This window comes from Mustelus asterias, chromosome 3 (assembly GCF_964213995.1).
Source record: "Mustelus asterias chromosome 3, sMusAst1.hap1.1, whole genome shotgun sequence".
Lineage (NCBI taxonomy): Eukaryota > Metazoa > Chordata > Chondrichthyes > Carcharhiniformes > Triakidae > Mustelus > Mustelus asterias.
The window spans coordinates 93,938,399-93,965,141 of NC_135803.1; the positions used below are offsets into that span (position 1 = coordinate 93,938,399).

General features: G+C 42.6%; 1 protein-coding gene across 4 annotated transcripts in view; it reads left to right on the top strand.

The window, feature by feature from the left end:
* dock3 (dedicator of cytokinesis 3) overlaps positions 1-26,743 on the top strand; it is a 1,050,162-nt gene that overhangs the window by 402,546 nt on the left and 620,873 nt on the right. For all 4 annotated transcript variants that reach the window (XM_078209344.1, XM_078209345.1, XM_078209346.1 and 1 more), the window contains exon 7: positions 23,636-23,720. In XM_078209344.1, the coding sequence (XP_078065470.1) occupies positions 23,636-23,720 (85 nt within the window). The remainder of the gene's footprint in view (positions 1-23,635; positions 23,721-26,743) is intronic.

Genomic DNA, 26,743 nt, shown 5'->3' on the forward strand with positions numbered 1-26,743 from the left:
TCCCATCAACCTTTCACTCCATTCTTGCCCCATTGAAGTAGGCTCTCCCTCAGTTAATTATTTTTATTCTGGATTGCCTATTATCCTTTTCTGTCATCATCCTAAACCTTACGATACAATGTTCACCAGCTCCTTAATGTTCCCCCTCTGATACTTGATCTACTTGGCCCACCTCATTTCCAAGAACCAGATCCAACAGTGCATCCTTTCCTGTTGGACTGGACACGTGCTGCTGAAGAATTTTTTTTCTGGACACAATCTAAGAATATTTGCTGCTCTCCACCATTTACACTACCACTGTCCCAGTCTACATTCAGGTAATTAAAATCTCCCATTTTAACTACACTGTAATGTTTGCTTCTCTCTCTAATTTTCCTTCAGATTTGTTCTTCTACATCCTTCACACTAGTTGGCGGTCTTTAGACTACACTGAGCATTTTGTTCTATAACTCTAGCCAAATTGATTCTGTCCTTGAACATCCTCTTTTTCCAGTAATGCAATGCTCTCCTTAACCTATACCACCAACCATCCTCCTTGCTTTCCTTTCCTATCTTTTCTGAACACTTTGCACCAGGAATATTTAACACCCAGTCCTGCTCTTCCTTGAGCAGGGTTTCTGTTATTGCTACAACATCATATTTCCACTATGCAATCTGCGCCTGTATTATTTATTGTACTTCGTGCTTTCACATGGCCGCACAGTAACCCTGATTTAGACATCATTATTTTCTCCCTTACTCTGACTTCACCTATTAACATATTATTCTCTATACTGGTGCTTTCTGTCCGACACCGTCCGTCCCCCCCCTCCCCCCCCAATGCATTCTTGGTATTCCTATTTAATATTTTCTCTTGGTTCCCACATCTCTGCTCCCACACTAGTTTAAAGCCCTCCTGACTAGCACTAGCAAGAAACTCAGGTTCCAAGTGCAACATGACTGGCTTGTACAAGTGCCATCTCCCGCAGCCAGTCCCAGTGTCCCAGGAATCTAAACCCCTCCCCTGCATCATCTTTCTGGCCACACATCCATCTGCCTTATCCCCCTATTTCTGTATTCACTTTCACGTGGCACTGGGAATAATGCAGAGAGGTCTTGCTTGCTAATTTTCTACCCGGCACCCTAAATTTTGATTGCAGGACCTATCCCTCTTCCTATCTAAGTCACTGGTACCAATGTGGACTGGCTTTCCACCCTCCCCCAAAAGAACGTCCTGCAGCTGCTCTGTGACATCTTTGACCCTGGCACCAAGGAGGCAACGTACAAGCCTGGATTCAAGTTTATGGCCACACAAGTATCTGTCTGTTCCCGTATCTAACTAAATCCCCTATCACTTTTGTCTTCCCTTGTTCCTCCCCTCCTGTACAGCCGAGCCACTTGTAGTGCTAAACCTGGCACTGACTGCACTCCTCTGAGGAACCAGCTTCCAAAACAAAGAAATGATTTCTGAGCGGAATCCAAGGGGACGCCTTCGATCCTGCCTAGTTCTCTTGGACTGCCTGGTGATCACCCATTCCCCCTCTGCCTCTCGGCCCTACAGCTTCAGTGTGACCATCTCTCTGAACATACTAACCACATAGCTTTCAGCCTTGTGGATGCGCCACAGTGAGTGCGGGCGGACGCCACTTGAGCTCTGAAACCTGGAGTACTAGTTTCTGTAGCTGGCAGCATTTACTGCACACGTGGTCGTCGAGGCAACTGGGAGCATCCGTGACTTTGCACATTTAACCGGCCACACATTCCAGTCGACTGAGCTGCCCTGCCATGTGTTAAATTTATTTCTCTTGCGTTAACTCTATTCTATTTTGGATCACTTGCATTATTTTTCTATTTTGGCCCTAAATTTCCCTATTCCAGACCCTCGTTTTTTGTACTGCCACATGCACCAGTTTCCTGTGACATCACAATGGGTTTTTCTTTCCACTGCTGCCTCACAGCAGCTGAAATACTCACCAAATAACTAGCCTCTTCTCCTGCAGCAGGGCAAGACCATTTTCTGAAGGAGGAATAAGTTAGAAAGCAAAAAGCAAATGAGCAGCTCTTTCTCCTTTGCACCAAATTCCCACTTTGATCCAAATCCCCAGATATGCTCACTCGATCTGTGTCTCACTCAGGATGAGTGGGATTTGAACTCATATCCCCAGAGCATTAGCCAGGGCCTCTGGATTACTCATCCAGTTACAATACCACTAGGTCACCATCCCCGTTATGGGACTTGACTGAACTTGCAGACTCAGCTGGCCCTCTCTTCTATGCATTGTAAAAGACATTGCCCAATATAACTCTCAAAGGGGATCATTGACATGTATAGATAAACTAAAAGCCCTGAGAGGACTCTGCCTGCCAACACCCTGACACACATTTGGCAGACACTGCTATTTTATTCCCCCATTTTCTTAATTTACCCGACTGATCCCACAACCAGCTAAGATGCTTGGCCCTCCCTTCTTAACTCATCTACGTCCCCAACCCACTTTCCTACCCCCACCACCAACTTGTCCTTGATGGATCTGAGCCTCCATGCAAGCAATCAATCTCTTGCTCCCCTCCCTTGCGTTGTAGAGTTGACCTTACACAACTGTACAAAGCTGACTGGTGCCACCTCCAAACAAATGTGAACCAACTGCCACAACATCCTTGAGCGACTGACATTTTGAACATAGGACATAATTAAAAAAGGTTTACGCAAATAAGTATTCATGATATGCAAATGTAACTAAAGTCCAGTGCTTTTTTAATGCCTTGCTAATCTATGATGCAAGTTTTAGCGATTGACGTATTTGTACCCCAGATCCCTTTGTTCCTCTACCCCACTTAAACTTTTGTTAAGATACAGATCAGGAACCCTGAAATATGTTATAAAGCCCAACTAGACCCCAACAGTTTTTCTATTTTACATCAGTGTGAGAATAAGGTATTTCAGTCCAGGTGTGATTCTATTGACACCCTAGGAATCTTTTAGCAAACAAAATTTATTTAGCAATACAGTTTAACTATAATGAATGAATTAGCTGAACATTTATGAATTGAAATACTTGCACATGACAAGATACAATTCTTAACTACTAACTATTTCTTTTTAGTTCCAATTCGGGCAACATTCCTCATATAGACTTTATTAGTTCCAATTCAAGCAATATTCCTCTTGTAGCCTTAAACTCTGTTTCAAACTCAGTTAGCAACACACAGGCTTATTTACTTGTACTTGAGCTACCAGTCCTTGAGCCTCCAGCTCTGGAGAGAGAGAGCCAGAGAGAAAGAGACCGATTTCTCCTAGCAGGTCCCAAACAGCAGCCTCCAGAGAGAGAGACCGCTCTTGGTTCTTTCAGACCCTGGTAATAACCTCCTGCTTTTCCCTGTCATCTTAGCTCCTCCCCTTAAGCACATGACTCTGTCAATCAACCTAAGCAAAACCCAACTCTGAAACCCCAGGGCAAAAACCAAATAAGCAAAAATGCATCAACTCAAATTAAAACAAACACAGCCCTAACTAAAATTAATCATTAGCCTGCAATCTCAACACATGAGCTGCTCGTATTGCAGACAAATTGGCACCATGTAAAACAGTGCTGAATTTTAAACATACCCCTCACAAGAAACATGCTATAAATAGCTTTCTTAAAGGCACAGTATCATCATACTTGCACCTTCCAAGTAGTAAGTGACTTTCTTATACTTAGTACCAACATGTACTACCTCACATTTCTCTGTAATAAAGTTAATTTGCCACTTAGTTGCCCATTCTACATGTTCCTTAATAGAGGCTGGCAGCATTCCTGGACCCTGGAACAACATGGTGGTAGGTGGAGGGAGCGCCTATTAGGTGGATCTACCAGCTTCAGTGTGTTCCTGGAGGTCCATTTACTTTCTTCAACGATTGGTCAGTGATGTTGGGTGCCTTTTCAACATGGCATCTGGATATGAAGGCAGGACCTGCGCCATCAAGCCTGGCTTGGAATACAGTGCAAAACCCCCAGATGCATAATTAATTATGCCAGGGATGCATGATGTGGTGTGGTTTACAGCTGGCCTCTTCAGTGGGCCCACATCGCAGTTGACACCAACATAAAAGCTCAACATCAGGAACGTCTTTATAAGACATTTACATATTATTATCGGGCCTCCACACCTGAATCATCTCCTCCCCCACCCCACCAAACCCCCATAATAAAATCCATTCATGTCAGCATGAGGGCAGACCAGCGTGAATTACAACTTATCCCTCACAGCATACACCTGTTGGGCAGACATCCCTAATGAGCTCGGTTGAGCACATTGCTCGGGCGGGTGGGTGGGGCGGGGGGGGGGGGGGGGGGAGAGAGTCATACCTGGGCAGTGCAAGGGCCGGTCGCTTGAATATATACACGTCTAAAAATGTAATCTAAATGTAATATCTGAGAAACTAAGTTTTTGGACAGAATTGCAGATTGTGAAAATATTCGTAAAATTCTAAAATAACAATGGAATAAAACACAGTTTAATATTCTGTCAAAAAGAGTTTTTTTAAAGAAAGGGGTTGCTCATTTAAGACCGAGATGAGGAGAAATTCTTTCCCTCAGGTTGAGAGTCTCTGGAACTCTCTTCCACAAAAGGTAGTAGAAGCAGAGTCTTTGAATATTTTTAAGACAAGAGCTAGAAAGATTCTTGATTAACAAGGGGGTAAAAGATTGGCAGGAATGTAGCTTTGCAGTTACAAACAGATCGCAGCCATTGAATGGTGGAGCAGGTTCAAGGGACTGAGTGGCCTACTCCTGCTCCAAATTTGTATGTTCACATGTCCCTTGAGCTTTTTTCCATGTTCCCATCGATACAGTGGAAGAAAGATGATGTTGATGCCAACGGTTTCAACACTGCTTTGCCTGCCCACTGTCGCTCTCTGCCAAATACAGGTAAATCTCCACCCTCAGTCCCAGATGAGAGAATTCCACTCTGTGTTTTTGATTTCAAGCTCCAAATCATTGATGTAAATCATGAACAACAGTGGTCCCAATGTTGATCCTTGTGGAGTACAACTTCCCACATTCTCCCACTCTGAATAGCTACTCTTTATTCCAACTCTCTGCTTTCAATCTTGAAGTGGAGATGCTGGCGTTGGAGTGGGGTAAACACAGTAAGAAGTTTAACAACACCAGGTTAAAGTCCAACAGGTTTATTTGGTAGCAAAAGCCACACATGCTTTCGGAGCTCCAAGCCCCTTCTTCTGCCTCCAAAAGACCTTTTGAAAATCCAGATAAATTATACCTACCATATTACATTGTTTCTCTGTTACCTTCTCAAAAGATTTAATAAGATTGGTGAAGCAAGATTTCCCCTTTTGAATCCATGCTGACTATTACTATGTGTTTTGTTGCTATATGTTCTGATATTCTCTCCTTTGGTAGGGACTCCATTATTTTTCCTACCGTTGATTTTAAAATGACTTGTCTTTAATTCCCTAGGCCTGTTCTGCCCCCCTTCTGAAAAATGGGAATTACATTTGCTACCTGCCAGTCTTCCGGCACTATACTTTTTCTAACAGACAATGGACATACAATAATTATTTTGAAAATAAGAAAGCCTGCAATAAAAGAACAGCTGATACTATTTCTTTTGGTGTCTGTAATTTTCGTGTTTCACTTTATTTACAGGCTTGTACTTTCATACAGTATTGGCTATTGGTGTAGTTCTGCCATTGGTTCAGTAACATCAAGATATAGGATTGCTAGTGCAGCTAGCCTCAATCAGCCGGCTGTTATACGGTAGTTCAAAGGAGATCAGTGATCCTCTCATTCTCCTCAGCTGTGTATCTATAGCTGCATTTATCTTCTTGGATGTTGTACAATTCATGATTAATCTTTGGGGAAAACAGTAACAGATCAAACCAGAAGATTAGGGCAAAGAATGTCTTAAACTGACTTCTGCTCCCCAAAAGAATGACAGAAAATGTGAACATAAACTGCCAGGCTTGTCTGTAAACATAAATAATCAGCAACAGTTTGTGTGCCATGTAAATGTACCAGTGTGCTGGAACAGTAAAACAGCCACAAAGATAGATTTTGTTGAGAAGGTTTGTTTCACTGTCACCTAAAAAGCACCCTTTCTAATTACACATGCCATTGAGCTGAACCACAAACCGAATTCTCTGCTTTCAGCCAGTGTTTCAATGCCTGACCAGTTCTACTGTGAACCTACAGTGCATTTATTTGTTGGGATAAATGAACAATGAAAGGTGATGTGCTATGTCAGCTGTAAAGCATTTACTCTCTCAGCAGAAGAATGAAACTAATTGAAGACTTTCAACGACTCAGTTGGCTGCTATGTTTAGCAACATTTAGAGAATATCTAATTTGTTACTGAACTAGAAAGTTGCATCCATGTTTGAACAGCCAGGGACAAAGTTGGTGGGTGGGAAGTAAGGAGAATAGGGGTGGGAAACACAGCTCACAAGTTACTTCAGAGTTTATTTGCCTATCTTCAGGCGTTTACTCCTCCCCCTTGCTTCCTTGTTTGTTGGATTCTTTATTGTCATTTATTTCTTCTCTATCCCATTTACCAGCTGCTTTTCAATGCCAGGACTTTGTTTTATTTACATTTAATCTTGACCAAAAGTAGGACTCTGGTGATTGTCGCTTTAAAGATCAATCTGCTGAGTAAAGGTCACATGACCTGGGGAATCAATCGGGGAAAATGGTGATGGATCACTGTTAAGCAGAGGTTTCTGTTCCAGAACCTTCTCAGGAGTTGGCTGCAACCATCAGGCTGCAAGCTTCTGTATGGCCATTACCTGTAAATAGAAGAGTTGTTGTTTTTCCTTTCACTGGTTAATAAGAGATCAGAGTAAAAGTGAACTTCAAACTGTGAGTATACAATTTTTGTTGAAGTTGAGTGAAGTTGAAACAAAGAAAAGTAGTTACAAAAATGTCCCCATTTGGATGGACTCTGTAGAGGGCTGAATACAATGCATAGTGTGTTTGGGGGATTACTTCCAGGTCAACAAAATAGAGGAGGAGGGGAACAGAAAGCCAATGCTCCTGAGTGCCTGTGGGACCCAGGCTTACAATTTGATTTGCAGTCTCACAACTCCAAGCGCACCCGACGCCAAGTCATTTAATGTTGAATTGGTAAGTTCACATTTCCATCCAAAACTATCGGTCATACTGCAGAGATTTAAGTTTAATTTGAGGGGAAGAGTCCGAGGGGAAACCTTTATGACTTATGTCATCAAGTTTAAGCAAATCTCGAAGCATTGCAACTTTGGATCCATTTTGAATGAGGTTATTCAATGGAAATCATTTGAACTTTTTAAAATTGGACTGAGATTTTCCAAGTGCAGGACGAAGGACTGCTCAAACTAACAAAGAAATATGAGAGCTAGTCAAGATAAAAGGTCTGTAGGCCTTTTATCTTGTGAATCTAGAGGTGACCTCTCAATTTTTAGGGCAAGATCTTGCTTACAAGAAAAGGTGGATTCTGAATTAAACAAATTGAAAGAACTGGGCATTATCAAGCCAGTTCAGTTACTGGAATGGGCAACACCAATAGTCTCTGTGTTGAAGCCAGACAAGATCGTTCGCATTTAGGGAGACTACAGGTTAATGGTTAATCAAGCTGCCAAATTGGACAAATATTCAATCCCAAAGATTGAGGATCTATATGCAAAGCTGGCTGGAGGACAATCTTACACAAAGCTGGATATGAGTTACACATATTAACAACTTGAATTGGACGAAGCTTCCCAAGGTTATGTCATGAAAAACACACACAAAGGTTTGTTCCACTATAAGCGCCTGCTCTTTGGTGTGTCATCAACATGTGCTATTTTCCAGATGACAGTGGAAAGTCTGTTGAAAGAATTGCCACAAGTTATGATATACATTGCTGATGTTCTTATAAGTGGATTGACAAAAGCTGAGCACCTAGTTAACTTAGAGGATGTGCTAAAGAGATTTCAAGAGGCTGGAGTTCGTCTTAAGAAGGAGAAATGCACTTTTCAAGCCACCGAGATAACCTACTTGGGGTGCTGTGTAAATGCACAACGATTATACCTCATGGACGACAAGGTCAGAGCCAAAAAGGGTGCACCAGCCCCCATAAACACATCTAAACTCAAGTCATTTTTAGGAATAGTGTATTATTGTGGCTGTTCGTAACCGAATTTGTCGATATTATTGACTCCCTTGCATATGCTATTAAAGAAGCACAAACATTTGTTTTGGAAGACCCCACAAAAAGAAGCTTTTAAGAGTAAAACAATTGCTCCATTTTTTGAACTAGTTAGTGTATTTTGATATGTCGAAGAAATTGGCGTTAACCTGTGATGCCTCTCCTAATGGCATTGGTGTGGTGTTGTCCCATGAGATGGCTGAAAGCTCTGAAAGTGAATGTCTCAAGAATCCTTTTCAGAAGTCGAAAAAGGCTATTCGCAAGTTGAGGAAGAAAGATCATCAATGGTTTTTGGTCTCAAGAAATTCCACCAATATTTGTATGGTACAAGTTCATATAGATTATGTTGGTCATTCATGAGCACAATGTTTTTGCTGCTTGGCTATGCACATTCAAAGTGGATGTAACTGTTGGGAGCGAAGTCTCCAGTAGTGCACTTTACTATTGAGAAATTACGCCAATATTTTTCCACCCATAGAATACCTGAAGTCATAGGGGGCAATATTATTGTAGCACCCCACCAGCCCATGCGTGGGGCGATCGGGTAAGATCACGAGAGAGCCAAGAAATCAGATTTGCGCCCGACTTCTCGCCTCTTGCAAAGTTACCAGCGCCGGATATCCGGCGAGATCAGCCTTGTGCCCGGAAAATGCCATTTAAGTATTATTAGTGACCCCGGGATGCTGTCGCCCGGGCTCACTTGCCTCTGTGGTTTCACCGGGGAAGGTTCTCTCTGGCAAGGATCAGGTGTGGTTCCCATCAGCAGGGTCCAGACAAGGACCGGAGGCCATTGAGGCCCCCCAGGAAGTCAGGCACAGGGAGAGGGGTGCCCCTTGGATTGTGCCAGCCTGGCATCCTGGCAGTGCCAAGGTGTGGAGCCTGAGGGGAGGCAGACCATTTTGTTGGGGGGGGGGGGGGCGCGGGGGAGAAACCACTGCACACTCTGCGACAGCAATTGGTGGAGGGGTAGTTGGTGGTTTCATCCGCAATCATTCTGGGTGGGTGAATGGGGCGGTGATCGGTCACAGTGGCAGTGATAGGTGCACATGCTCAATTGCATCCTCTGCTGCTATCAGCCAGCTTTCAGGTGATTTGGGCCCTGCCCACTCCCCCTGCTGGTGGGTTTCAAGTTTTGCCTCAATTTTTGAACTAAGTCAGGTTAGATTCAATTTTTAAATTGCCCCAAAAAGTGGTGTGAATTTTTCCCATTTTCACGCTTGTTTGGCACTTTGAACTTTTTTGGTAAGATTGCCCCATAGTGTCCGATAATGGAACAACCTTCGAGAGTGCTGAGTTTCAGAACTTCACCACTGTCAGTGGCATCAAGCATATTAGGACTGTGCCTTACAGCCGAGCATCTAACAGACTAGCTGAATAAGTAGTCCAAACCTTTAAGTCTGGCATAAAGAATCATGATGTGGAGATGCCGGTGTTGGACTGGGGTGAACACAGTAAGAAGTCTCACAACACCAGGTTAAAGTCCAACAGGTTTATTTGGTAGCAAATACCATAAGCTTTCGGAGCGCTGCTCCTTCGTCAGATGGAGTGGAAATGTCAAAGAATCAGTGTAAAGAATCAGTGTAAATCAATGTAAAGAATCAGTCAGGAGGGACCCTGGAGACCAGAATCTCATGATTCCTTCTGGGCTATAGGACCACTCCACATGCAACAACTGGAGTTGTTACTGAACCGTCGTCTCAGAACGAGACTGAGTCTCATGTTTCCAAATTTGCCGGGGAGGGGAGAGGCCAACCAAAGCAGTCAGACAAACCATCATTCATGTAAGCCAACATGGTAATTTTCAATGAATGAAGCCGTGTATGTGAGGAATTTGGAAGTGGATCGACTTGGATCTCTGGAGTCGGATCCAAAATGGGACCCCGTCTTATCAAGTAGATATAGAAGAAAGAATCTTCTAGAAATAAGCAGATCATTTGGGAGATCGAGAATTTCCCCAGCAGCCAGTACTGCCATCAGGAGCTGTATTGTCTGACCATTCAAAATTGAAGTACCAGGTCATCCTTTCGCAGGTGCAACTGACATCCCCATGGAAACAGATGGAACTGACATGCCAGTGCCTGGAGAGACACCTGTGATTGTAGTTTCTTCTGACAGCACTGCAGTGGAAGCATTTGAGACAGAGGAGTTACATCACTTGGAATTAGAAACCTCCTGAAAGACTTGATTTATAATGGACTGGATTCATGTACTAAATATTTAATTACCTGGGACTCTGTAAATTGAATACTGACATTTGTATAAAGGGATTGTCACTTCAAAGATCAATTTGCAGAGTAAGGGTCACATGACCAGGAAAACCAATCAAAAAGCAGGATTTTTTGTTCCCGGCCTCCTCGGGAGCTCGCTGAGCCGCAAGGCTGCACAACTCTATATGGAAGAAGAATTATAACAAGGACGTAAATGGAAATTAATAAAAAGCAAATTTAGAAAAGTACTCGGAAAATTTATTTCCTCAGAGTGAGAAAGATCTGGAAAAATCTACAAACAAGGAACTAGAAATGAAAATGTTGAAGTTGTACTAGATTCAATGTTGGAAACATGAATGAGCTTTGAGTATAAAATCTAAGCTGACTCTTCAGTGCATTACTAAGACAATGCTGCTCTGTTGTAAGCAACATCTTTCAGATGAAACATTGAACCATTGCTCCATCTCCTTAAGGGCACAGAAAGATCCCATGGCACTACTGGAAGAAAAGCAGGAAGTTCTCCCCAATGTCCTGCCCAATATTTATCCCTCAAACAATACATGTAAATAAAAAATCTGATCTTTAACTTATTCATGCTTATGGAAACTTGCTGTACATAAAACTGGCTGCCTTATTTCCTCCCTTACAACATTACTAGTTTAAAATGCTTTATTAACTGGAAAGCATTTTGGGACATCCTGATGTTATGAATAGCACTATATAAATGCAAGTCTGTAATTATAGCAAAGCCTTCCTGGTAATCACAGTCTGAATAAATTACCATTATACAAATCTTTGAGTATCATCCAATGATGTCCAGATCATTTATTGACTTGCCTGTTTCAGTGAATTGAATAACATAAAGTGTGAATGTCCTGTTATTCATTTGTGTCCTACCAGTTGTTTAATCAGTTAATAGAACTTGCTGAACTGCCTCTCAATTAACAATCCAATCTTCCTCAATCATAATCTCCTCACCAATTACTGCCTCCAATTTGACCTTTCTAACCTCCATAAGACCATAAGATGTACGGGCAGAAGTAGAAACATAGAAACCCTACAGTGCAGAAGGAGGCCATTCGGCCCATCGAGTCTGCACCGACCACAATCCTACCCAGGCCCTACCCCCACATATTTTACCCACTAATCCCTCTAACCTACGCATCTCAGGACTCTAAGGGACAATTTTTAACCTGGCCAATCAACCTAACCTGCACATCTTTGGACTGTGGGAGGAAACCGGAGCACCCGGAGGAAACCCACGCAGACACGAGGAGAATGTGCAAACTCCACACAGACAGTGACCCGAGCCAGGAATCGAACCCGGGACCCTGGAGCTGTGAAGCAGCAGTGCTAATCACTGTGCTACCGTGCCGCCATTTGACCCATCGAATTTGCTCTGCCATCCAATGAGATTGTGGCTGATCTGATTTAATCCTCAACTCCACTTTTCTACTTTATCACCATATCCCTTGATTCCCTTACTGATGCAAAATGTGTCTATCCCAGCCTTGAACATACTTAACTCAGTCTTCACAGCCCTCTGCTGTAAAAAAAAATTCCACAGATTCACTACCCTCTGAGAGAACCCTCATATCTGTCTTAAGTGGGTGACCCTTTATTCTGAGTTTTTGCCCTCTGGTTCTAGACTCTCCCACAAGAGGAAACAACCTCACAGCATTTACCCTGTCAAGCTCCTATTTGTCTCAATAAGATCAGCTCTCATTCTTCTAAACTCCAATGAGAACAGGCCCAACCTACTCAATATCTCCTTATAATAAAATCCCTCCATACCTAATGAACCTTCTCTGGACTGCCTCCAATGCCAGTATATGTTTTCTTTAGATAAAGAGACCAAAACTGTTCACAGTATTCCAGGTATAGTCTAACTAGTGCCTTGTATAGTTTTAGCAAGACTTCCCTATTTTAATGTTCTCCCTTTGAAATAAAGGCCAACATTGCATTTGCCTTCTCAATTGCCTGCTGAATTTGCACTCTAGTTTTTTGTGATCTATGCTCAAGGAACCCCCAAGTCCCTCTGTACTCCAGTTTTCTGAAGTCTTTCTCAAAGAATCAAAGAAACCCAACAGTGCAGAAAGAGGCCATTTGGCCCATCGAGTCTGCACCGACCACAATCCCACCCAGGCCCTACCCCATATCCCTACATATTTACCCACTAATCACTAACCTACGCATCTCAGGACACTAAGGGCAATTTTAGCATGGCTAAGCAACCTAATCCGCACATCTTTGGATTCCATTTAAATAATGCTCAGCTCCTTTATTCTTCCTACCAAAGTGCATATCTTCACCATTTTCCTATATTATATTTCATCAGGTAAGCATTTGCCTATTCACTTAACCTGTCCAGATCCCTCTGTAGACTCTGTGTCATCGCTGCCACCTATTTTTTGTGTCATCTGCAACAGTTATTTCCCTCGCCCAAGTCATTAATTTATATTTTAAATAATGGTGGCCATAGGACTGATCCCTGTGGCACTCCTCTAGTTACAGGTTGCCATTCTGAAAATGCCTCTCTTATCCCAACTCTCTGTCTTCTATCAGTTAGCCCCCTATCCATGAGGAAACAACCTCACAACATTTACCCTGTCAAGCTCCTATATGTCTCAATACGATCAGCTCTCATTCTTCTATCAGTTCCTCTAATTACAGGTTGCCATTCTGAAAATGCCTCTCTTATCCCAACTCTCTTGTCTTCTATCAGCTAGTCCCCTATCCATGCTAATATACTATGCCAACGTCATGTGCTCATATCTTATTAAGTAGCCTTTGGTGTGGTACCTTATCGAATGCTTTTTGGAAATCCAATTATTTATATCGACTGGTTCCCCTTTATCCTATTTGTTACTATTTCATAGAATTCTAATAAATTTCTCAGACATGATTTCCCCTTCATGAAGCCATGCTGACTCTGCTTGATTATATTATACTTTTCTAAATGCTCTGCTATTACATCCTTTGTTATGGACACCAACATTTGCCTAATGACAGATGTTAAATCTATAGTCACCTGATTTTGTCTCCCTCCCTTTTGAATAAGTATGTTACGTTGTCAGTTTCCTAATCGTCTGGAATTTATCCAGAATTTAAGGGTTTTAGAAGATTGCCAGTGTATCCAGTATCTCTATAGTTACCTCCTTTAATATGTAGAGATGCCATCCATCAAGTCCATGAGACTTATGGGCCTTTAGACCCATTAGTTAACATAGTACATTTTTCTCTAGTGATAGTTATTGTATTCATTTCCTCCCCATCTTTTCCCCTTTGATTATTTAGTATTTTTGGAATGCAATTAGTGTCTTCCATTGTGAAGACTGATGCAAAGTATCCTTTTAGTTCCTCTGCCATTCTACCTTCTACCATTCCTGTGATTTAATTATGTCTGCAATGTTCTACCAGTCATGATGTGGAGATGCCGGCGTTGGACTGGGGTGAACACGGTAAGAAGTCTCACAACACCAGGTTAAAGTCCAACAGGTTTATTTGGTAGCAAATACCATAAGCTTTCGGAGCACTGCTCCTTCGTCAGATGGAGTGGAAATGTGCTCTCAAACAGTGCAAACAGACAAAATCAAGTTGTAGAATACTGATTAGAATGCGAATCCTACAACCAGCCAGGTCTTAAAGGTACAGACAATGTGGGTGGAGGGAACATTAAACACAGGTTAAAGAAATGTGTATTGTCTCCAGACAGAACAGCTAGTGAGATTCTACTCCATCTGACGAAGGAGCAGTGCTCCGAAAGCTTATGGTATTTGCTACCAAATAAACCTGTTGGACTTTAACCTGGTGTTGTGAGACTTCTTACCATGTTCTACCAGCACAGCAGACCTGGGAGTAGCATATCAGAGAGGAATCAAAACTGTGGCTCACTGGACTTCTTGACAAAACTGGTTTATACCCTTAAATCACCTCTAGTGAAGTAAGACACAATCTCAAGCTAAAAGGAAAGGTTGACTCATGCAAGAAAAAATTAAATTCAGCAGGCTGGGAGAGTAATAAAAAGAAATAAAGGGATACAAAGAAAGTAATAAAGGCATAAAGAGAATATTATAGCTTTAATAACCCTTGCAAGGTTTTTTTCTGCCAGCAGAAATTTTTATAATACACTGAGAGAATGGTAAACATGGTAAATAAATACTTGATATCCATTTTCATGATGGAAGTAAAGTTTAAAGTACCATTAGTATGTAGGCAATTAATCATAGTCTATAAGGGATAGGCATCTCTCTCTATTAGAGTTAGGGTTAGAGAGGCACCACGCTGCATCAAGTATGCGGCAGGTGAAGAGACAGGTCACAAATCTACCTCAGCTGGAATAGAAATTGAACCCAGGTAGTTATTGTTCTTCTGAACTACACACTAGCCATCTAGCCAACTGAGCTAACTGCCCTCACATATAGTACAAGGGAGTCTACAAATAAGCCAAGGTGAGGAACTTTATGAAAAGAATGACTTGCATTTAGATAGCACTTTTCACAACTGTTGGATGTCTCAAAGTGATTTACAGCCAATCAAATACTTTTGAAATGTGGTCTATGTTGTAACGTAGGAAATGTGGTAACTAATTTGAACTCAGAAAACTCCCACAAACAGTAATGTGATCATGATCAGACAATCTGTTTTTTGTGATTTTGATTGAAGGATTAATATTGGTCTTACTCTTCTTCAAAATATTGCCATGGGATCTTTTACATCCACCTGAGCAGACAAATGGGGCCTTGGTTCAACGGCTCACCCAAAAGACAGCAGCTCCGACAGTGTGCGCTGGAGTGTCAGCCTCGGTTTTTGTGCTCAAGCCCGAGAGTGGGATTTGAACCCAGAAACCTTGTGATTCAGAGGTGAGTGTGCTCCCAACTGAACCACGGTTAACACTCAAATGCATTTATGTATCGATGCATTTCTTGCAAGTTTTTAAAAAGTAATAGGACTTAAGATAGAAAAATCTCCACAGCTTAATTTTTTCCACGCCAAGGTATTAAAAGAAATAGTTGATGAAAGTACAGGTGATTTAGTCATAAATGAAACTTTTATTCTGGAAAATTGCAAATGTCACTCCATTATTTAAGATAGAGAGCGTGTAAAACTGAAGTAACCAGGTTAGTTTAATATTCATTGGGGGGAAGTTAATGGAATCTTTCTTCAAAGATAGAATGGCTGAACACTTGGACAAGTGTTAAAGTATTAGTAGATCAAAAGGGGTCAGCATTGATTTGTGATTTTAGGTCATATCTAATTAATGGATTAATTGGCATTTTCAAATCTAACGTGGATTTCCTAGGAATAGGTACCCAGGGATAAGTGTAGAAATCAGCCATGTTTTAACTGAATGGTGGAGTAAGCTTTAAGGACTGATGACATGTACCTGTTTTTATGAGTCAGGGACAGATAGAAATGCGGCAGCAAGTTTTCTGAGAGATTTATTTCTTAGTCTAATTTACAATCTGACAGCTGTATTTGGAGACCTTTTTGTTAATTCAATAAGTATGCATAATCAAAGTACTAGAATTTTTATGATGAAACAAACACAGCCATTCAGTGGCAAGAGTTTCTGTTTGTAAATTTTGCCCTATTTGTCCACTTTTTGATTTACTGGAAAGTGGCTTCATTCCTGGATATGCAGTCTATCAGAGGGACATTGATGCAATCCTGGTTCAAGCTCTCCATTCAGTCAACCTCCAGGTCCACAGTGCAACCTCTGCAAGTGCAGCAGAGTTGAGGTGCCAGTAAAAGGGGTAAACGTTTTCAGGAAATATTATTAGAGGGCTTTGTAGCATATTTATGGGCAAGGTTAGTATTCTAATTCTAGAATTATTAAGTAGATATGTATTTTTTTTTCCTGAACAGGGTGGGTTTAACATGAAGCCAAGACGCCCAATTATAGTAGTTGAATAAGTTTTTTGATTTGTAAGTTTGGTTGTAGTTATTGGCTACTAATTGGTAGCTTTGAAGTAAGCTGTTCAAATTTATTAGTTCTCTGGTGGTTATTTTTGGTTGGCAGCTTTCCCTTACCTGGTTTGTTCAATTCAAGTGGTTTCTGATTGTTTCATGTTTAATTAATTTCATTAAAAATGAAAGATTAACCTAACAGCAACTATTTGAAGTCAGTTTCTTGGTTAAAGTTCAAAAAATGTTAGAGAATTAAAAGGTTAATTTAGATTAAATTATAATTAACAACATTAATAACTCTATTGACCTTTTTGAACATTTTCCTTTTACTAAATATGCCCTTTAAAATAGGGAAGAGTTTAAATTTGTATTACACTACATTTTAAGGACACCCCTTAGGTATTTTATATTTATGATGTGGAGATGTCAGTGTTGGACTGGGGTGGGCACAGTACGAAGTCTCACGACACCAGGTTAAAGTCCAACAGGTTTATTTGATATCACGAACTTTTGGAGCGCTGCTCCTTCAGGCGAAGGTGTTGATTATAGAGTCATAGATGTTTACAGTGTGTCCATTGGCCCAACTTGTCCATACTGCCCTTTTTTTAAACACTAAGCTAGTCGCAATTGTCCGCGTTTGGCCCATATCCCTCTATACCCATGTAACTGTCTAAATGCTTTTGAAAAGAGTGGTTGACTGAGGAATGTTGCCCAGGTGACTGGGGGAATGACCTGCTGTTCTTGAAAAAAATGGAGGAGGATCTCAACTGGAATACAGCTCTCCTCAGCACTGCACTGATCAATTTAAGTTGAAAGTCAAGTTCATGCATAATAAAATTATGCCATTGTAAAAGATAATTTTGTTTGCACAGATCATACTGTAACGATTAATGTTTATTCCTTCTAATTAGGCAAGCTGTCTAAATTCAGTTCTGTGATAGGCTCCATCAATAATTCACAATAACTGCATTTGTTAAAACATTTACAAAATAATGGCTATGGTGCACTTCAAGGTTTAATGCATATCAGCCTGCTTGGACATGTTCCTTATGGGTCAGGTCAGACCCATGAAACTGCATAGCACTGCTCAACTGGTTTTGACTGGAAACTCCTTTCACAAGTTTGAGTCCTGCAAAACTAGTAAAAGTGAAATTAACATGGTGTTAACTCTGTAAAAGGTATAAGGTCCGATTCTGTGACTTCTTCAGATGGCCAGCAGGCACCCCAATGCCCCGGTGAATGGGACGTCGGCCAAAAATCAGGATACCCGAAGGGCCTGAGGGCTTTTGTGATTCAGCCATCCCGCTGGCCCCATTTGGGTTTCTGCCCAGGGTGAGCTTCAACCCAATAATTATGCAAACCTGCTAATTTGAATGTCATTAGCAGGTTTGGCAGACCATTCACCAATCTCTAGCCATTCACCCAGCCCACCAACGGGAATGACACTGGGCGGGCTTTATATGTGCTACCCACAAGCAGGAACATGGCATGCTGGGCCCTGAGGGTCTGGGGAGCACCACCAACCCCTCAGAAAAGAGGGGCATCCTCTCCCCCCTTCCCCACCACTCAAATCATGGGTCACCTCCACCGTGTCCACACACACACCACATAGGCATGAAGGTGACCTGACACACCCACATAGCCACCCTTCCCCCTAGAACCCTCACTCAGCCTCACTTCTGGCCATGTGCCTTGGCAGTGCCAACAGTGCAGTGCCCCAGTACTCTGACACTGACATCCAGACCTGGTGCCTTCGGCTCCGAGGGGGCTCAAGGAGGTAAGTCCAATGGCCATTTGCAGCTCTGCAGCTACTAGGCTGCAAAGGGAAGGGTTCCTCAAGGATCCTGTAGGTTAGGTGTGCTCAGACCGGGGGCAAGGTGTTGACGTTGCCACTCTCTGCTGGGATGTGGTGTCATGACTGAACTTCCCTTTCGAGCGTTGGCAGACCTGAAGATCACCCCTAGCATTGTGATTTCAGGCAGGTCTGTGATCAACATCTGCATTCCTGCCTGTTAGCTATGAAAATGCTGAATTGGTCAGGTCACTTTTATCTCCTTGCCCCCTGGTCACCTGACAGACTTTTAAACCATTGCAGCACTCCATTCTGCAGCATAGAGTTTCCTTTCTCAGAAGCTGCAGGTGAGAACAGACCCTTTTGAGATCATCTGACAGAGAGGAAGGCCACCTGGTGGCACATTGGTTAGCACTGCTGCCTCACAGCCCCAGGGACCCAGGTTCAATTCCTGGCTTGGGTCACTGTCTGAATGGAGTTTGCAAATTCTCCCGTCTGTGCGGGTTTCTTCCGGGTGCTCCGGTTTCCTCCCACAAACCAAAAGACGGGCTGGTTAGGTGCCTTGGCCATGAGAAATTTTCCCTCAGTGTACCTGAACAGGTGCTGAAGTGTGGCGACTAACACTGTAACTTCATTGCAGTGTTAATGTAAGCCTACTTGTGACAGTAATAAATCAACTGCAACTTTAAATCTCCCATCTTGCCCTCGTGGGAATTGTAGTGGGCGAGATAGAAAATTTGGTGGACCACATAAAGGTCTGTTGAACTTGGGTGGGAATTTTGGGGTTGGAGCACGCACAGCCGGAAAATCCCATCCAAGATGCCAATTTCACGCAAGGGGGGGTGCAGAAGAGTAGTTGCACTCTGCACAGCTGTGCACTCAGCCCCAGTGTATGCATACAGCTTTGATTTGAAGTTGCTGAGGCTTCCTAGCAAACTGAAATCTTTGAAACCTTCTCCATTCCAATGGAACCCTTTGATCTCTAACAAATTCAATGCACAGTGCCATGAAAAAGATTCCATTCACAGCTCAGTGGATTTCTGCTCCAGCTACCTGGATTTATGTTAACTTTTCTTCACACTTGAATGGGTCTCAAATACTCCATTGGTCCTGACTGCTTTGTTGACAGAGTCTAAGCCTGATTGACAGCCTGTGGTTTCACTTCCTCTTTTACAAACCACAATCGTTTTGAAGAAATCACAGGCTGTCAATCAGGCTTCAACTCTGTCAACATTGCAGTCATGATCAGTGGGGTGCTTCAGATCCATTGGAATGTGCAGGGAAATGAATATAAACAGATGGCTGGAGGATGATAGAAATCCATTGAAATTTCAAAGGAATCTTTCACATAGCATGCTGAATTTGTTAGAGATCAAAGGGTTCCATTGGAATGGAGAGGATTTTAAAGAATTCAACTTGCTAGGAAGCCTTAGATACTTGAAATCAAAGCTGTGTGCACACATTGAGGTTGAGTACACAGCCAGGCAGACTGGAACCCCCTCCCCAACAACTCCCCCAGGTGAAATTCACAACTCTTCTCTGTCAGAGGACTTCAAAAGTGTCTGCCCTCACCTGCAGCTTCTGACAGAGAAAAGGAGAATGTCTGCTGCAAAATTGAGTGCTGCAATGATCCAAAATCCTGCCAGATGACCGGGGGGTTGAGGGGAGATGCATGGAGGTTAAAGGTACCTGGCCACTTCAGAATTTGCACAGCTGACAGGCAGCAATGCAGATATTGATCACAGGACTGCCTGAAATCACCACAGTAAGAAGTTTAACAACACCAGGTTAAAGTCCAACAGGTTTATTTGGTAGCAAAAGCCACACAAGCTTTCGGAACTCCAAACCCCTCCTTCAGGTGAGTGGGAATTCTGTTCACAAACAGGGCATATAAAGACACAGACTCAATTTACATGAATAATGGTTGGAATGCGAATACTTACAGCTAATCAAGTCTTTAAGATACAAACAACGTGAGTGGAGAGAGCATCAAGACAGGCTAAAAAGATGTGTATTGTCTCCAGACAAGACAACCAGTGAAACTCTGCAGGTCCAGGCAAGCTGTGGGGGTTACAAATAGTGTGACATGTCACACTATTTGATGTCTTGATGCTCTCTCCACTCACGTTGTTTGTATCTTAAAGACTTGATTAGCTGTAAGTATTCGCATTCCAACCATTATTCATGTAAATTGAGTCTGTGTCTTTATATGCCCTGTTTGTGAACAGAACTCCCACTCACAAGAAGAAGGGGCTTGGAGCTCCGAAAGCTTGTGTGGCTTTTGCTACCAAATAAACCTGTTGGACTTTAACCTGGTGTTGTTAAACTTCTTACTGTGTTTACCCCAGTCCAACGACGGCATCTCCACATCATGAAATCACCACGCCAGGCTTCAGGTTTGCGAGGGCTAGAAGGGGCAGTCCAGCTACAACACCCCCATTCCAGCAGAGATGGCAAGGTCAACCCCTTGCACCCAGCCCACGCCCATCCTTCCTTTTCTAACTGGTGCCAGTGTTCCATGAAATGGAACCTTTCTTTCCAACATCACACCATCAATCAGAGAAAGGAAGGAACAATGGAAGTGAATGGTAGAGTGAGTAAGAGAGGAAGAGTGAAGAAGGGGGGCATGTGGGAGAGGGAAGGCATGAGTGTGAGGCCAGGGAAAGTGGCAGAGGCAGGATGCAAATGGAATAGAGAAGAAGCAAATGAGACGGAGGTAGCAAGTCAGTGGGAAGAGGAGGGGAGAGAGGAAGCAAGTGGGAAAGGGAGGGAGGGAGTGAGTGAGAAGGAGAGAGAGGAATCAAGGGGGAAAAGAAGTCTGTGAAGGGGAGGGAGGAAGCGAGTGGGACGGGGAGGGAGGGAATGAGTGGAAAATGGAGGGAGGGAGGAAGCAAGTGGGAAAGGGCGGATGTGTAGAGGTGGCAGGGTGGAGAGTTAAAAACATGGCCCAGGAGACAATTTGGCCCATAATGCCTTCACTTGCACTTTGAAAGAGCTTTTTGATTGGTCCTGTTCCTCTGCACCATTCACTTCCATTGTTGGGGCGGCACAGTCGCACAGTGCTTCGCACTGCTGCCTCAGTGCCAGGGACCTGGGTTCGATTCCCGATTTGGGTCATTGTTTGTTTGTGTGGAATTTGCATGTTCTCCCCGTGTCTGTGTGGGTTTCTTCCAGGTGCTCTGGTTTACTCCCTCATGCTGAAAGACGTATTGGTTAGGTGCATTGACCCAAACAGGTGCCGGACTGTGGTGACTAGGGGAATTTCACAGTAACTTCATTGCAGTGTTAATGTAAGCCTTACTTGTGACTAATAAATAAACTTTACTTTAAAACTTTGCCAATCTACTTGCAATTTTTTTTTCTTTCAAGCATTTATTCAATTTCTATAAGACAGTTGCTATTAAATCGTCTTTGACCATCCTTTCAGGCAGTGCATTCCCGATCACTGAGCTCTTATGCTCAGCACCTTGAATCTGCATCCTTTGGCAATTGACTTTTCTGTCACTGGAAATAGTTTCCTAACTGAACCATTTGTAATTTTAAACCCTTCCATTAAATCTCACTATATTTTCTGCTCTGAGAACAACTCAACTTTTACATAAATGGAGTCCATCGTCCCTGGTGCCATTCTAGTATATCTCTTCTGCACGTTTGCCATCCTGCTTAAAGTGTGCTGCCTGGAATTGAACACAGTGCTCCAGTTGAGGGCTATCCAGAGATTTTCAAAGGTTTAGACTCCATTGTTTGTGTATTCAGTGCCCATATTACTAGAATTGGCCCATACTCTAGTAGAATGGGACTATGATGTCTGAGTTTGGAAAATGAGAGGTGATTTCATTTAAAATTATAAAACTCTTAAGAGAGTTCAACAAGTTGATGTGGAAAGGCCATTTTCCCTGGCTAAGAGACTAAAATGAAGGGGCATAATCTCAGTAAAAGGGATGTCCATTTTGACCTGAGAAATGGAAACATTGTTTACTGTCAAAAGATTGTGAATGTTTGGAATTCTCTAGAGGACTGTGGATGCTCAGCCAGTGAGTGTGTGCAAGACTGAAAGTGCTAGATTCATGTGTAGTAAGATAATTAAGAGGTATGAGGATAGGGATATGAAGGGAAAGTGAAGTTAATGCAGAAGTTCAGACATTTTATTTAGCAGTGGAGCAGGCTTAATGGGCCATATGCCCTATTCCTGCTCCTATTTCTTATTTGATTTGATTTATTATTGCCACATGTATTGGGAGACAGCAAAAAGTATTGTTACTTGCGTGCTGTACAGACAAAACATACCTTTTGTAGAGTACATAGGGAGCAGGAAAAGTGAGGGTGCAGAATATAGTGTTACAATCATAGCTGGGGTGTAGACAAAGATCAGCTTAATATATGGTAGGTCCATTCAGAATTCCAATGATAACAGGGAAGAAACTGTTCTTGCGTCAGTTGGTACGTGATCCCAGACTTTTGTAACTTTTTACCGATGGAAGAAGATGGAAGAATGTCCAGGGTACATTGAGTCCTTGATTATGCTGGCTGAAAATGGAGTTGGAGCGAAATTTGGCCACACGGTCAAAAGTGTATAAAGGAATATAGTAAGGGACTGAGGACACAGCCTTGCGGGCACCAGTGTTGAGGATAATTGTGGGTTAGGTGTCATTACCTATCCTTACTGATTGTGATCTGTTAAGAAGTCTAGGATCCAGACGCAGAGGGAGGAGCCACACCCTAGGTTACGGTTTTTGGAGATGAGTTTTGTTGGGATAATGGTGTTGAAGGTTGAGCTGTAGTCAATAAATAGGAGTCTGACATACCTGCCCTTGTTATTCAGGTGTTCCAGGGTTGAGTGTAGGGCCAGGAAGATGGCATCTAGTGTGGACCTGTTGCGATGATAGATGGACTGTGGTGGATCCAGGCAATCTGGGAGACCGGAGTTGTTGCATGCCATGACTAACCTTTTGAAGCATTTCATAATGATGGCTATCAGATCCACCGGGCGGTAGTCATTAAAGCACGCTGCCTGGTTTTTCTTTGGTACAGGGATGTTGGTCATCTTTTTGAAGCAGGTAGGGACCTCCGATCAAAGTAAGGAGAGGTTAAGGATGTCTGTGAATACCCCCGCCAGCTGGTCTGCACAGGTAAACATTTTAGGACTGAGAAGAGGAAATTTCTTCACCCAGAGAATGGTAAGCCTGTGGAATTCACTACTATAGAATGCAGTTGATTCTAAAACATTGTATGTTATTTAAAAGGAGTTAGATGTAGCCCTTATGGCGAAGAGAAATCAATGGATATGGGGGAAGGTGGGATCAGGCTATTGAGTTGGATGATCAGCCATAATCACAATGAATGGTGGAGCAGGCTCGAAGTTTAGACATGGCCAGCAGAGTTTAGGATAATCTCAAGTTTACAGAGGCTAGAATACGGTCAGTTTGCACTGTTTTTATTTTCTTGTGTTCCATAACATCCAAGATTATATTACGCAAAGCATCTAGAAGGTATACATTAGTGCTCAGAAGCTCGTAAAGAATCCTGGGCTAAATGCACATTGTTTACAGTTTGTTCACTGATACAATTTTCTCTGATTCATCAGACAGATGGGCATGGATCTAGTTCCCAGAAAGGACTTTGAAATGGTTGATCCAGAACAGTTAAGCGTGGCAGATCTCTACAAACTAGTAAGTGTTCACTGTTGTTCAGTTGCTGTGTGCAGCATGGAAATTGTATGTCAGAAAGCCAAAGCTCCAATTTACCACCTGTGCCTGTTTAGCAAGATGATTGTAACATTTCAACTGGTGTTGAAAGGTATGCCTTTCCATTAACATGTTATCAAAGGCGGTCTTAAGAGTTCTAAAAATAACCTATGTATATCTATGGTATAAGCTGGGTTCAGTAGTGGTTGAAGTCAGTGGGAAAATGTGAAATATACTATGATGGCTGGATACTGTGAGGCCTATCCAGTAATTTCAATATTGGGATATTCTGATTGTAGTTTATTTTCTTTCCCTTTTTTCGCTGCCTACAGCAATTTTTGACAAACAGCTCTGTCACAACTACAATCACTTACAGTTTTTTGATACATTCATATCTTTATGATAGCTAATTGCTTGCTTGCCCACGCTTTCTTTAGACCATTCAATTTTAAAGTCAATCATTGGCCAAATGGACTGCGATTTGAACTCAGAACTGCCTGTTTACTAGCCAGGAGCTTTAGCCAACTAAGCCATGGCTCTGAACTCTCCAACCACTCACACCAGCGGGATCTTCTGGTTCCACCAATGGTGCACCCCCACTGCAGGTTTCAACACGGCGAGGGATGCATTAAACGGAAAACCCATTGATGTCATATTACTGTTCCTTAAAGGCATAAGACAGCAGCTAGTGTTCCATTAAAGATGAACAGAATATAAAGTTTTTGTTAAATGGAGCAGACTTATGATAGTAAATTTGATTTATTGTGCCTAAAATTGGTACTGTGCATAAAACCCATTATTCCTCACTAACAGAACATTTACCACAGATGAAATCGAGCTTTGGTACTTCATATTAATACTTAAGGACAGTGTTTAACACGCAACCCGTTGCATTAGACAAAAAACCCCATTGACAACAACAGGACCAGAAGATCCTGCCGCCGGGCAGTGGCAGGCTGCCTCCCGCCACCTCAAAACAATGGAAGTTGCTGTAGAGCTTGTGATTAGTCCTTTGCCTATTCAGACCGATCTGATCTCAAAGCTCAAGGACCAGTTACAAATAGTTCTTTACTGTTCGAAATTAAATACCATATGTGATTTTGAGAAAGGGTTTTCCAGTTTGTTTTGCCATTAGTAGAAAATTCTGCTCACCAGTTAACCATCTCACCTCTGCTAGCAGTGAACCCATTATTTGAAGACAACAGCTGAAATTTTTCTTGTTAGCATGAACATTACCATTAATATATAAATATATCAGTGGGAAGAGGATAACCAGGGAAAATGGAGGGCTCATTAGGGACCAAGGAGACAATCTGTGGGTGGAGCCAGAGGATATTGGCAGAGTGTTGAATGATTACTTCACATCCATCTTCACCCAAGAAAACGAGGACGATGGTATGGAATTCAAAGAGAGGGACTGTGAGGTTCTTGAGCAAATTGACATAGGGAAGGACAAGGTATTGGAGGTGTTGGCAACCTTAAAAGTGGATAAATCTCCAAATCCAGATGAATTGTGCCCTAGGCTGCTGTGGGAGGCAAGGGGGAAGATTGCAGGGGCTCTAACCCAAATTTTCAATTTGTCTCTGGCCACGGGGGAGGTGCCAAACAACTGGACAAATATGGTTCCGCAATTTAAGAAGGGTTGTAGAGATAAGCCACGGAACTACAGACCAGTGAGTCTCACGTCAGTGGTAGGGAAACTATTAAAGAAACTTCTGAAGGAGAGCATCTATCTCCACTTGAAGAGGCAAAGCTTGATCAGAGAGAGTCAGCATGGGTTCATCAGGGGCAGGACATGCCTAACAAATTTGATTGAATCTTTTGAGGAGGGGACCAGATGTGTAGACGAGGGTATGCACTACCCTCGTCTACCCTCTTTGATGTGGTTTATATGGATTTCAGCAAAGCCTTTGACAAGGTCCCACATGGGAGACTTGTTAAGAAGGTAAATTCACATGGGATACAGGATAATTTGATAAATTGGGTTCAAAATTGGCTCAGTTGTAGGAGACAGAATGATGACAGGAGACTGCTGTAGTAACTGAAAGCCAATGTCCAGTGTCGTACCATAGGGATCTGTGTTAGGCTCCCTATTATTCGTCATTTATATAAATGACATTGATGACCGCAGGGGGTAGGATTAGTAAGTTTGCGGATGACACAGAGATTGCCGGGTGGTTAACAGTGAGGCGGAGTGTCTTGGGCTACAAGAAGATATAGACAGAATGGTCAAATGGGCAGATAAGTGGCAGATGGAATTTAACCCTGAAAAGTGTGAGGTGATACACTTTGGAAGGAGTAATTTGTTAAAAAATGTACTTATTGAATGGTGGGGCACTAAGAAGTTCCCTGGAACAAAGGGACCTTGGTGTGTTTGTCCTCCGATTTCTTAAAGCGGAAGGGCATGTTGTTATGGCAGTGAAAAAGGCATATGGGACACTTGCCTTTATCAATTGAGGCATTGATTACAAAAGCAGGGAAGTCATGTTGGAGTTGTATAAAACTTTGGTGAGGTCACAGCTAGAGTATTGTGTGCATTTCTGGTCGCCACATCGAAAGGATGTGATTGCACTGGAGGGGGTGCAGAGGAGATTCACCAGGATGCTGCCTGGGATGGAACATTTATGTTAAGAGAGATTGTGTTCGAGCAGAGAAGATGGAGGGCAACCTGATGGAAGTGTACAAGATTATAGGGGGCAAGGATGGAGTGGATAAGAAGCAGCTGATCCCCTTAGTTGAAGGGTCAGTCATGAGGGGACATAAGTTCAAGGTGAGGGGCAGGAGGTTTAGGTGGGAGAGTGGTGACGGTCTGGAACGTGCTGCCTGGGAGGGTGATAAAGGTGAGTTGCCTCACATCCTTTAAAAAGTATCTGGATGAGCACTTGGCACATCATAACATTCAGGGCTATGGGCCAAGTGTTGGGAGATAAGATTAGGTGGGAGTTCAGGGGTTTCTAATGTGTCGGTGCCGACTCGATGGGCCGAAGGACCTCTTCTGCACTGTATGA